Source organism: Pituophis catenifer, unplaced genomic scaffold, assembly GCF_029215685.1.
Source record: "Pituophis catenifer annectens isolate HBS135680 unplaced genomic scaffold, rPitCat1.0.hap2 SCAF_3, whole genome shotgun sequence".
Classification (NCBI taxonomy): domain Eukaryota; kingdom Metazoa; phylum Chordata; class Lepidosauria; order Squamata; family Colubridae; genus Pituophis; species Pituophis catenifer.
Window position 1 is genome coordinate 163,069,707 of NW_027256883.1, and position 14,299 is coordinate 163,084,005.

Below are 14,299 nucleotides of genomic sequence, written 5' to 3' on the forward strand. Positions count from 1 at the left end.
CCCAGAGATCCATACATTTCTCACCCTTTTGAAAATCATTAAAAACTTGGCTGTTCGCCCAGACTTTTGGAAACTATAATTGTGGAGTCTCTACAAGTTGGATTTTTTTTTCTTTTCTGTTATAAAATTAGCCTTTTGGTCAGCTACACCTTTTTTTTCTATATGTATTGTTTTCTTTCTTTTTTATTGTAAGCCACCCAAGTACCTGGCTTCAAGCTGAATTGATTAAATTGTTATTTAATTAAATTTATTTTTCTCTCATAATAGCAACTCAGTGAAGTAGCTTGGTCTGATAGAGAATAACTGATCCCAAGTCATCTAAGGAGAGTCTAATGGCTTCTGATGGACCTCTATGGCTGATTGTTTCTATGATCCTAAATCAAGACTTTCACCAACACACTAAATTGACTTTGAGCAATTGCTTAAGTAATCCACTAAGATATAGCCATAACCGGGCAGATGTTTTTTTTAAAAATGTAACAAATGAATATTGTCTGCAGTTGCCACAGTATGATATCTAGGCTGAGATCATTGACTGGCATAGTTATTTTCAGCTTAAAGCAGGGGTGAAATGTACTTATCTTTCCTACCAGCTCGTTGATGTGCACGAGCCGCATTTGCGCACACGCCATCATTTGCACATGTGCAAAGCCTTCTGCACATGCGCAGATGGTCAAAACCAGGACCATGACGATATCCCGGTTTGGGGGGGGGCGGAGCCTCCCACCACCGGCGCTACCGGTTCTCCGAACTACCCACCACCGGTGCTACCAGCTGGCGCGAGCCAGATAGAGCCAGCAGTATTTCACCCCTGGCCTACAGCCAGGATGACATGACCATAAATCAGCTTGTACTGTATTCCTACAAGTGGGTAACTTAGGGATAACACTCCATAAGATTATCCATAAGCCAACAAAAAATAAGTTTCATTTGATATATATTCATTTGCATGTTTGATTAAAATATATGTCAAGCTTCAAATGGCGTTTTTGCTGCTGCAACTATTATCTCTTCTCAGCTTGCCAACGAACTATAGGGGCAGGGAAGGGGGAGATAGAACTAAACTCCAGATATCAAGATGCCAGCCATGGGAATCAAGGACATTTTGGCAGGTGTTTTCCAGAGCCAAAAAGACTTTCTCACAAAAACACCAGAAGTCTCCATTGGACAATGTGACCTGGTCTATTGGAGTGGGGGAGGCAAGACCTGAATTTAACTATATGGGTTTGTGCGGGAAATAATTAGATCTGGTTTTGCCCTCATCTTTGCCAATATCATGTACTCAAAGTTTTGCATTAATAGATTGGATCATCTCAGCCGTGCATGCTTTGGTTGGGTTCGTCAGTCAGAACATTGACAATATAATTATTAAAATTACTCTTCTGATATATTGCTGTAGAAATATGCATGCATAGATATATTATCTTTGGCCATATAAAAATCTTTATGGATTGTGTGGGGGCTACAGGCAAAATGTTTGGAAGATGCAGGTAGCTTGATCACCTCAAGTTGAGGATGTCTGGTTTTAAACTCATTGCTAATGAAAGCTGAAAAGGGAGAGGGGAAAAAAGTCTACAATAGATTTTATGGTCCTTGTTACCAAGATTTCCAAAATATAACAGTGACTCAAGGCATATAAACCCTTCCTAACATACAGACCTCAGGAACACTATCAGGAATTTTAATGGAAAGATGGAGAAAAGAAACAAAAATACTGATTTTACTCATTAATTTAGAACTGTTAAAAAGAAAGTTTTAGGATACAGAAAAAGCACCAGTGCTTCAGAAGATCAAAGTCAATGAGCTACCAAAGCAACTCTATTTCTGAACTGAACTATTTTAATAACAATGCCAAAAATTGTTGCATGGGTAATTACCAGTATTATTTTGCAAACTGTGCCTCTACCAGAACATTGTTTGCAAAATAATAGAATGGACAGTTTAGTTTCAGTAGCTACTTGAAGTCACCAGCTTTGGTTATTAAGAGAATGTGGTTTATGAGGATGATCTACAAAGAGGAATCATCCGGTGATGTTCCATTTCCAAAATATAACCGTGCATCCATCCTATACATGTGCCATATTGCCCACCAAATGTATTCCTCCTTCCCATAACTTTCATTTGTATTAGTCATTTCTACCTGGCAGCCAGTTAATTGTGTTGGAACTAAAACTCAAGAATAATTTGAGGAAACTGTAGAGTCCAGAGCATTTGGAAGCTCTTCCCAAAGAAGTGTGGAACGTGCTTAGGCACTACTGGAAGGAAAACTCCACCTTGCATTGATGAGGGTGTGAAATAGTCAGGAGATCTGAACTAATTATTACATTCTGAAGGACTTCAGGTCCTTCTTGATAAAAGGACCTCTACGCTTTAGAGTAAACTGCTTGTAGCCCCATGTCCTGCAGCTCACCTGCACATCTTAGGTGAGCAGCAAGACAATATATTTTGAGCAGGCTACCAAAAAGTTCTGAAACAAATCCCTTAATAAAAAAAAATATGTTCTTAACACCCATCAGGACTTAATGCTCATACAGCTCATTTTCACAACTGATCTTTCATGTTTAAATGTTTTTGATACTTGTACGTAGCAAAGCCCTTTTTTGTGAACTTCTTTCCACAGTATTTATTGTGTTCAGAATCCTGAGCTCTCTGCCTCTCTTTATGTTTTTTTTTTCTTCTATCTGCTGCTTCTCTAGGGAGAAGCCTTGGGCTTTGGCTTGTTTCCAACAGCAATGATAATTAATTCCACAGTGGGCTTCTGTAACGCCCCCACCACTTGTACATGTTGCTTTGCACCTTGCATTTACCCTCCCATGGTGCATCTGAATTAATAAGCTGCTTCTCAAAAGACAGTAGAGAGCTTCTTTTTTTCACTATATGTATCTCTCCTTTCCAATTATGGCTGGCAATTGCAAGAGGAGCGTTGGCACCTGCTTCCTTCCGGAGACTCTGGAGCTGTTTTCAGACAACGAGGAAAAAGGTGTTATTTGCTGGGCCTGGAAGCTGCATGCATACTGCTGTATTAGTGACGTTCTGCACTCTTAACATCATCTTCTCAGCAAGGATTTGATGAGATTTGACTCAGCCCAGTACAAGAAGTTGGGATCTTCCTCAATAATCTCTGCTGAGTAGAGAACAGCAGAGCAGCAAATGATAATGTGTCCATAACAAAATCATTATACAAATGCTGTAAACTGAATATTTGCATCAAACATCAGGATACCATTACATAATAGAAGCATTTGTATGATGATGTCATATTGCATATGCAATTTTGGCATTGTTATGGTGTCTGGGTTCAAAGTAATACACCCACAGCTGGCCTGATTGAGACCATCTTGGAGGCTTCAGCATTGCCATGTGATTTGCCTTGGATGTCACTGATCCCACTTTGCTTCTCCTAAAAATACTAGGGGTTTTGACCTAACATATTGGTATTATGAAGGACTCATAATGATAAATCTGATCTGGCAACAGACTGTTTCCTAGATGTTGTCGACCCCAGAAAACATGGTCAATTGTGGAAGCCTAAAATCTCTGCAGGCCTTGTTGTATCCTGTTTTCCTAAGGGATTCCGAGTTCAATTTTTTTAAAGACACTCTACAGACTACTGTACAACGGGAAAAATTCCATCCAGTGAATTGGTCTTTAACTACTGCAGCACATTAACATGATGCATGGTAGCAACATGCAGCAAGGGCAGAATGCTATGTGTTCAAATGTTGTATTATATTTATTTGTTAAGCAGAGTCTTGACTGTCCTTCAAATCTAATAGCTCCCAATTTACAAAACAAATTAAAAAGGATCCACAGTAAAACCAATCAAACCTAAAAATAAATCCAAAACTCCAGCAAGCAATGAAACCGAAGAAAAGCATCAGGAGTGCAATCAAAACAGAACATCAGAATAAGCAAAAAAAAGCAGCAAAAGTAAATTGCTTAAGGCTACACTAGATAGGACCTCAGGCTTGTTTCAGAATACTGCCTGTATCTTAAAGATGTGGTCCACAATCCAGATTACATGTAGCAGGAGAACTGACTTTTCTTTACACTGTTTTCTCTCAGAAAATGGCTCCATCTTACTTCTGCCTCACATTTAAAAATAATCTACTACAAGTAGTTCTCGATTTACAGCCATTTGTGTAGCAATGCTTCAAAGTTACAATGGACTAAGTTACAATGGACTGAAAAAAGTGACTTACACTTATGACCATCGCACATCCCCATGGTAACAATGTTCAAAATCCAAGCGCTTGGCAACTGGCATGTATTTATGATGGTTGCAGCAATCCAGGAACATTTAATCACCATTTCTGACCTTCCCAGCCAGCTTCCAAGAAGGAAAAGTCAATGGGGGAAGCCAGAGTCATTTAATGACTATATGATTCGCTTAACATTTGCAGTTGATTCACTTAACAATTGCTTAACAACATTGGCAAAAAAAGGTTGTAAAATTGGGTGCAAGTTACTTAACAACCACCTTGGGTTAGCAATGGAAATTCTAGTTCCAATTCTGGTCCTAAAACAAGATTTCTTTATCTTAAGAAACCATGTATTCTATAAACCACTGTTCAACATATTTGGATGCTACTGTAAAGAGCAATGTGTTATAAACCACACAGTCATCGTTTTCATGCTTCTGTTCCTTTTCTTTGGGAGATCACAAGCTTCCTGTTAATGTTCTGGCTACAGAAGGAGGCAGTATACAGTTTAAAATGTGCCAAAAATTGAAGCTGGAATTAGCTGTGATTCCATTTGACCTATAGAATCAGCACTAAAAATAATTTTTCAAAAGTGGAGCGCTGTACTGTATTAAAAAAAACAACAATCATGTTTCTCTAGTAAATGAAGAAAAAGTAGCTAACAGAGCTAGTTCTAAAACAAGCTAATGCAGATGGTAAATTCAGTAAAAGGCAGATGTCTTTGAAATGAATATTAATACATCTGAGAGGGAATATAAAAAGTTATAAAGTATGCCAATTACATATATGAGAAGTAGGAGAAAAGATTCAAGATCTTCTCTGAGGTTCATATATGTGAACTCAAATTCACTAGAGATAAAAATAGACTTTTGTATTTACTATTTTTAAACATGTTTATATGACTAAATTGTTTTGGTGACTTTATTTTCAGTGTGTTTAGGTTTAGAACAAAATACACACTGACTCCCACAAACTTGAGAAGAATTTATGACAGGTGGGCTTGATATTTTGCTTTTCTCCATGCATCAGTGATCCATGCTCATCTAGAGAGAGCATCAGGTTGAGGAAAGCTGACGTAGACATAATAGCAGCAACCGAAAAGAAGCTAATATCCGGTTGCTGGTTTTGCCCAAACTTAAATTAGTCTTTAGTCTATATCTCTGTGAAATGAAGACTCCCCTTTGATAGGATTTATCTAAACATGTATGCTTTATACATCGCTAGGTGTAGTAGAATGAACCCACTGAAGGAGAAGGAGAAGGAGAAGGAGAAGGAGAAGGAGAAGGAGAAGGAGGAGAAGAAGAAGAAGAAGAAGAAGAAGAAGAAGAAGAAGAAGAAGAAGAAGAAGAAGAAGAAGAAGAAGAAGAAGAAGAAGAAGAAGAAGAAAAGCTTGAAGTCCCACTAATGACATCCCAAATGACATTGACTAGCGACTCACATCAAAGGCTTCTCCAAGCGACTTCCTGGTGATCCAACAATCTCCCCCAGAGTGCAGAATGTTTGACCAAGGAAATCCTGATGAAAGAAATTGACATGAATGTTATGAAACTTCTCCTAGCAGGCTTTCCCCCTCTTTCTAAAGATCTTAGAGAGTGAAGGCAAGACATTATCAAAAACTTAACTTCTGCTCTAGTTAATTTATGGAGAAGAACAGTCCTTCGGTCAACTCATGTAGCTAAGTGATGAAATGTAAAATTTGTTACTACCGGTTCTGTGGGTGTGGCTTGATGGTGGTGGGTAATGTGACTGGGTGGGCATGGCCAATTTTTTTTTTTTTACTTTTAAAAGCATGTTTTCTACAACCTCTTCGGCCGAGGTTAAAGGCTCTGACGATCCTAGCTGAGTTGCCTGATCGTCAGAGGCTTTTATTTTCTTTTAAAAACATTTTTTTTTTGCTTTCAAAAGAAAAAAAAGCCTCTGACAACTCAGATCCTCAGATCCTCAGGCAACTCAGCTGGGATCATCAGAGCCTTTTAAAAGCATTTTTTCTACAATTCTTTTGGCTGAAGAAAAAATGCTTTTAAAAGTAAAAAAAAAGCCTCTGATGATCGCGCGGCTCAGCTGGGCATGGGGGTGGGCAGGGATTTTTGCTACCGGTTCTCTGAACCACCCACCGCCATCCCTACTGGATCGGGCAATTCGGTCATACCCCTCATGTAGCTCCTTTCTACAGTTCTTACAACAGAAGTTTGGGAATAAGTGGCTAGGAATTTATGAATCTGGCCACAATACATGCATTATATGAGTTAAAATCATTGCTGAATTTTTTTAAAAAATCAGGCTGGTGGAAAGACAGTAGCATCAGGAACAAGGACATCATGTATTAGGCTCATTGCCTACTCAGTGTCTGTCCAGGTACAATAGGTGCTTCAGCCTCTGGCATCCTTGATTTTGTTCTGTAGATCCAGAATGCATATTCTGTCATATTCTCATAAATTAAATCTGTCAGTAATGTTAGTAAAACAGAAGATTAAAAAAATAGACTGGTATTTTTTCTCCAGCATAACCTGACTATATCTGTTTCCTCAAATCATGCCAATTTATTATAATTTACGCTGTCACCCGATAAGCCTACACTTTGCAATGAGTATCTACCAAAATTACTTATGCACGCTTTAAGTAGTTAGCAAAAATAAAAACTGAGATTCACTACATACTTCGTTGCAGTTTTTTACTTACTTGAAATGTAAAACATTATAATAATTCAGCATAAAGGAACAGAATGAGCCAAAGTATGTGTAGAAAGGGCAGAAATAAAATGCAGTTTTAGCAATATTTCACAACTTAGAAAAACCTTTATTCAATGGATTACCCTACATAGACTGCATTCTGAAAGCCCCAGATTCAGTCCCCCATAAGCATCAATGCCCTAGCAGTACATATATATATGGCACTACATATGTCTGTATAGCATCTAACATATGGGTGATCAATCAGAGTTTTTTTATTTTTATTTTTACAATTCTGGCTTATTGCATTACATGAATATGATGTACTGAAATATAGGCAACAAAAATTGGATCAAAGAGAAAGTATCTCAAAAACACCATGTAAATGAAGAAGAAAATGTGTACTTAGCTTACATGTTTGGATAGGTCAGGACTCTTGGAATCTACATCATAACTGCAAGGAAGAAGAAGCAGAGATCACACACTGGCATTTCAATCATGTAGAATCTTGCTATTTCTCTTTTGCAAAATCTACACAACAGGGACATTGTACAATATCTATGAAGAAGGAAACAGAGCCAGGGTTGGAAATCAAGATTTTGACTTCTTCTGCATGGGTGTCTGAGAATCCTTTTCCTTGTCCATTACTTAAAATAGTGTTCTCCAATCATTTGTAGACCTCAACTTCCATATCCACATCCAAAAGATAATATTGCTGGATTATTATGCCAGTTGAAGTCTAATGCATCTAGAAGTAGATTAGGGAAAAATGGCAAAACAAACCAATGGAAACAGGAGTACAGCTGATGGAACATGACAAAAATTGTAATACAGGTAGTCCTGGATTTACTACCACAATTGGGCCAAACATTCTGTTGCTAAGCAAGACAGTTGTTGTAAGTTTTGCTTCACTCTACAACTGTTCTTGCCACAAATTTTCTTGCCACGACAATTCTTGCCACAAGAATCACTGAAGTTATTAAGTTAGTAACATGAGCGTTGAGTAAATTTGATTTCCCCATTGATAAGTCACTGTTTTCAGCGTTCTTGTAACTTTGAACAGTCATTAAACAAATGGTTATAAGTTGAGGACTACCTGTATACATGTTAAGGAAGCTTCATTTTTCTAATAATATTTAGTGGGGAGGAAATATGGAATATTATTTTATATTCAAATACACTACTCCTAATCCTTCATCCTAAAGCTGAAACAAATAATTTTCAAACAAATGTATTTTTTTCTGAATGTCTTAACATCAAAATTCATACTTGAATTTTGAAAAATTAAACTGAAAAGTTGAATGCTGTAAGAACTATTAATATCCCCTGATTGATGTCAATGAAGATTCTCAATCATGGCAAGAGTTGTCTAGAATTTGAATTGTGGCAACTGGACTTCTTTTCTTGTTGGTTTGAAATGTTTAGCTTATCCAAATAGCTTCTTCAATCTGAGCATGTTGGTTAGGAGGATCCCAGATATGTCCTCCAGGCAGCTTTCATTTCTCACTTAATCTGGATATGCTCTTGAGCAGTGGTGAAATCTGAACCGGTTTGCTACTGGTTTGCTGGCTGCGCATATGTGCTGTGCACGCGCATGTGCAGTTCGCACCAAAAGGAGGCTTGGGAAGGTAAGTGGAACAACGGGAGGGGGTGGGGTAGAATCAGCTGTGGCACGCGATTTTGGGAACCTTTTAAAAAACTTTTTAAAGCATTTTTTTACTACCTATTCGCCAGAACCAGTTCCAGTGAATAGGTAGTAAAAAAATGCTTTAAAAATGTAAAATAAAAGGCTTGGACGATCACAGCTGTGCTGCGCGATCGTTCAAGCCTTTTTTTAAAACTTTTTTTTACTACCGGTTTGGGCAAACCGGCCCGAACCAGTAGCATTTCTTGAGATATAAATACTCCAACTCCTAAATCCTTTATTCTATGTGGGTTGTTAAGTGTGGACTCCAGTGGTGGGTTTCAAAAATTCTTACTACCGGTTCTGTGGGTGTGGCATGGCTTGGTGGGCGTGACAGGGGAAGGATACTATAAAATCTCCATTCCCACTCCACTCCAGGGGAAAGTTATTGCAAAATCCCCATTTCTTCCTGATCAGTTGGGACTTGGGAGGCAGAGAATAGATGGGGGTAGGGCCAGTCAGAATTTGTATTACCGGTTCTCCGAACTACTCAAAATTTCCGCTACCAGTTCTCCAGAACTAGTCAGAACCTGCTAAAACCCACCTCTGGTGGGTTCCCTCGTGAACCTGTGAAATGATCTTGATCTTCTTGGGGACTGATGAAAGAGCTAAATAAAAAATGGGGAACAGGTTGTTTTCTGAGGCCTCCACTCCTATCTCCTAAATGATGTTGAGAAATTCTGAGCTATCATTCTATATTAACAACAAATTACCTAGACTCTTAATACTTTTCATGTAATTCCATTATCTTTTTAATTATCAAATGCTATTTATTATAAATACTATTATATTTATTTAACAAATATAGTATGCCTATAGACTTCCAAATATTCCCTGGAGGACTCTGAGTTTGGGAAACTTTCAGAAGCTGAGCATTGGGTGTGTTTTGGGATGAATCTTTCTTTGTTTAGACGGAGTAATGTTGCCAGCATTGTTCTATATGAAGTAGCTAGAACTGGGAATTTCCCTGAAGACTCAGAGCTCTTATGGTTACTAAGGTAGAAAACAGAATATTGAGAAATGTACTTTATAGAAACATTACTGCAAATAATGATGAATGTGGTTACATTTTTCAATATCATTACATGATAAATATTATCAATCATCTAGTATTGTTCACTAATAGATACTGAAATAAAATATCACTGGATGATAAAATAAAGAATAGTTATTTGGATGTTCAATCCACGCATATAAGGAGAACAGTTTGCCATAAAATTACAAAGGGAATTTCTTTCAGCAATAATTCACATATATTTACTAAGACTTAAACAATGCCAAGGCATTTTTGCACAAATTAGGAAGGCATCATTTGTAACAGTCCAAATCTGAGAATTTAGCTGTAAGGCATTTATTGTCTCTCCCCCCCCCCATGTTGCTGAATACATGAATACAAAAATCAATTTTCGCACAGTTTTCTCCTCTTCTATTTATAACTAAATTTTTTAAGCTAAATTCAATGCTACAGAATGTATAGATTACTTCCTTTGTTAAAAGTGGATGTTACAATATTGACAAATCTTTGGCCTATAGACTACCTTTGGGACCTCATCTGGAACAATCTGATTTCATTAAAGGATGCCAAGCAACAGACAATATTCCATAATTGGTGGATGTAATTGATATACAATATTGGATTTGATGACATTTGTTTCATTGAAAGTTTTTGATATGATATGGTCCTTGACTTACAACCATTTAGTGACCGTTCAAAGTTACAACAGCACTGAAAAAAGAGTCTTATGGCCATTTTTCCCACTTATGACCATTGCAGCATCCTCATGGTCACATGATCAAAATTTGGATGCTTGGTAACTGATTCATATTTATGAAGGTTACAGTGTCCTGGAGTCATGCGATCACATTTTGTGACCCTCTGACAAGTAAAGTCAATGGGGAAGCCAGATTCACTTAACAACTATGTTACTAATTTAACCACTTCAGTGATTCACTTAACAACTGTGGCAAGAAACGTCGTAAAATGGGGCAAAACTCACTTAACAACTATCTTGCTTAGCAACAGAAATTTTGGGCTCGATTGTAGTAGTAAACTGAGAGCTACCTGTATTTGGTTTTCCCTTCAAATTTTAAAAATTGGAGTAAAGTGTGATCCTCTAGCCCATTACAAGGATTATCACAACTGGAATTATTTCTTCATCTATTAGAATGTTATGAGGAATTCATCAAGAGTGTTAATACATCAAGAGTACTTTAATACTTTTACTTTAATTTTATTTAATGTGATGTTGGCACTATTGACATAAATATCTAAGAATATTTCAGGTATCAAATTAGTGGTAATGGAACATTGTGAAAGAAAGATCTGCATTGGGAATGAATAACAAACTCTTAAGGGAAGAGAAAAAAAAAATCAGTTAGAACGAAGAAAGAGGAAAAGCGTGAGAAAGAAACTCAAAAGAACTCTGTCTTGATTTTGCTTGGTATAAAATGAGGTAGGAAAAAATTTTGGAAGATTTTCAATATTTTATTATGCTACCCTACAACAATAAAGACCATTCCTGGAATCCCTTGTGCCCCTTGTTTTTTCACCTTGACAATCCTGAAGGGATGACAAATATAAATTATTATTACATGCTGATGATACCGTATTCTTTACTGATAATTATCAATGTTTTTAACCAATATTTATGGATCCCATTTATAGTACAATACTTTGGTAAACATTTTCAAGTTGCTTCGTTAATTAGGAGAGATCTAATACACCGTTTACTGGTTCTAAGGTTTCAATGAATATTTGAAAAAATACAGCTTCATATTTTCTATGAATTCATTTACATATCTTGGAATAATTATCCCTAGATTCCTTTGTTGAACTAGATTAATAGTTCCTAGTTGCTTATCTCAGATATAAACAAATAGTGTAAAATCTCCAGGAGTCTATGAGGAAGAATAAATGTCAATATAAAAGTAAGTCCAAAGTTGATGTATATTATTAGAGGGAATCCTATGTTAAAATTTGTAACGGGTTTTAACCAGACTGATAGGATACTGAAAAACTTTCATGGTATTCTCAGACTTGTAGATTTTCTATATTAGAATTACTTTTCTCTGAATATGGGGATTTTAATTTGTCAATTTTCAATTATACCATTGGACATATATTGTGACTTACAGTATATTGCTTTTTGAATTCAACTGATTATCTCAAAAGTTATTTTGGGAACAATTAGAAAGCTACTATAGTGCCTTTTTATATTTGGCCAACATTTTGATTTCTGTTTTAATTGGTTTTCTCATATTAAAAGTTTCAAGATATGTATATTGGGAAGTAAATTCAAATTTAATCCAACTCTCATGCGAAATAGACATTATGGGAAAATCTAAACTGAAGATTGCTGGTAAATAATTATTATGGAAATTATGGACCAAAAGGTTACTATTAAAATTTTCTTCAAAATGTTTGGCAAAAAATACATCCCATTTTGGATTATCTAAGACTGTTTGAAGGCTGCTTATTTAATTAAAATATATTTTAAAGGTATACTGAGTCTGAAGAAATAGTTGTTTCTGAAGTTCCTAAACTACTGATATTATTCCAAAATTCTCAAAGTTGCTGAACCTATAGTTAATTTATTTATAACTAAAATGATGTATTAAGATAAATATGGGGTCATTGGAGATAATTTAGACGAATAGGTTGGAATATTCTGTTTTAAGAAAACAGTGGGCTAATATTTTATTGATTGTTAAATCAGTATGCAATCATTTGTTAATAAAACAGCAGAATATTTCCTATGTCTAGTAGAGGACCCAAAGGATGTCTGGTATGATGCAAGGGGAGCATCTCAGAAGAAAGTTAAGACACCTATATCTGGCTCTATTTTATACTGACAATATATAAGTTTAATGTCAGCATAAAATAGACCCAAATGTAAGTGTCTTAACTTTTGTCTGACATGTTCCCCTTGCATCATGCAGATGTTGAAACATAAGCCTATACTAATGGTATTAGTACAATATTGGGAAAAAATAAAGATAAAAATTTTGAATGTAAAGTATTATATTCACAAGTTTTGGAACCTACTGAAAAGTGAAAACTCTGCCTTTAATGTGCGTAGAATTATTGCTGCCTTTGGAGCTCAGAATAAAGAGACCCCTTTTGGATCTCATCTCACATCGCTATTTTTTTCCCCAGTGCATCCCTTGTTAAGACAAAGCACTTGCATATTCTTCACAGAATCTCACCAATTACAGGATACGGCCAAATTGAGAAGTCTTATGGGTGCACACTGGTATTCCCTTCACACGCTCACAGCCTTTAGAAGACCAAGAAATATGCCACTCACAGATCAAAGCGCAAATTCTGCTTCTCTTCAAAAAAGTAATCGAGGATGAACTTCCGCACAAAGTCGGGGTTCAAGGTGTTGTCAATGACTTCAGTCCTGCCAAACTGAAAAGGGAAAGGGAACCAAATGAGCGCGACAAGTTCAGTAGCATTATAACCATTAGCAAGAAGACTTGAAAAGAAACAGTATTTTTAGCACACTCCAAACTGATTCTGGGATGAAGGCTAGGCTGGATACATTTAAATAAGAGGTAGAATTAAATATCTTTGTTTTATGTTTCTTACAAGCGTCTTCCAGGCCTAAGAGCAGGAAATAATTCTTTCATCTCTTAGTCTCCAGAGTGAGTAACTTTCAGATGTGCTGACTTCAACTTCTAGCATGCTGAGAAATAGCCACACTGGCTGGGGAGAAGCTTCTTTCAGAGATCTGATAACTTACAGACAGTTCAGAAATTGGGCTGAATGCCACGGCTTGCCTAGTTCTGCTTCAGGACAAAGATTTTAGTCTTGGCAGGTGAAAAGAAACAACATCAACAGAAGGGAAGAAAGAGGGTGCACGGAGGATTCATTAAGCTTCCCTCCCTCCTTATCAAAAATTATTTCCTTGAATGGCATATAGTTCTTTTGCACTTTACATGCAATGGTCAAGATTTAGTTATTAAAGCTGGATGTACTAGTACTGCTGTTTCTAGTTATGTAGCACTGCAAATAATACACATGAAGGCAGAAACAGATAAAATATGCATCAATTAGCTCAGGAAAGAAACAAAACACAACAAAGCAAAACAAGAAACAGTACTTAATCGATTGAGTTTCAGCCACATTATTGTTTTTATAATATTTCAATTATCAAAAATCTGTGCCACCTCCAGCATGTCAGAATTTCCAAGCTCAGCAGCCAAAGTTGTTTGATTTTGTTTCCAAAAAGCAAGAACTCTGCCAAGCAAGCAGGCACATTTGGAAGAAATGCTCCACATTTAGGTGCAAGCTAGAGACATTACAGCAAGTGACGCACACAGAAAGCAGCACACAGTTACATAGGCACAGCTGGGGGCACAGGGCAAAATATAACAGTGAAATCAGCAAAGGGGAGGAGAACAAAATCATTTGCGAAGACAGAAGCTTGTTGCATCAAGAACTGCTAATTTCTTCTTTGCATCACAACAACTAGTAGTCGCCTTGAGACAAAGCTAGCCTAGTGAGAATATCTGAAGGCTACATGACTAAGTCTCCAAGTGCTTCAATTAGTCAGATATTAATTAGTACCATCATTCCTCAGGGGGTCATACAACAAAGGGGTGAATTGTCAGAACATCTAACATGTTCTGGAAGTAGAGGAATTTCAAGCGTGTATACCAAAGGGCAGCAGAGATTTTCAAGACCAAGACAGAATGGAACAAATCCAGATACCTAAGATGACATGATATGAAATTGCCTT

The 14,299-nt window shown here is 36.8% G+C and overlaps 1 protein-coding gene across 2 annotated transcripts in view; it reads right to left on the reverse strand.

Annotated features, from left to right (window-relative positions):
* The window catches only part of LOC139314136 (copine-5), a 130,280-nt gene that overhangs the window by 75,334 nt on the left and 40,647 nt on the right, over positions 1 to 14,299 (reverse strand). For both annotated transcript variants that reach the window (XM_070939669.1, XM_070939670.1), the window contains exons 4-6: positions 12,863 to 12,966; positions 7,286 to 7,325; positions 5,641 to 5,717 (exon numbers count right to left, since the gene is read on the reverse strand). In XM_070939669.1, coding sequence (XP_070795770.1) covers positions 5,641 to 5,717; positions 7,286 to 7,325; positions 12,863 to 12,966 — 221 coding nt within the window. The remainder of the gene's footprint in view (positions 1 to 5,640; positions 5,718 to 7,285; positions 7,326 to 12,862; positions 12,967 to 14,299) is intronic.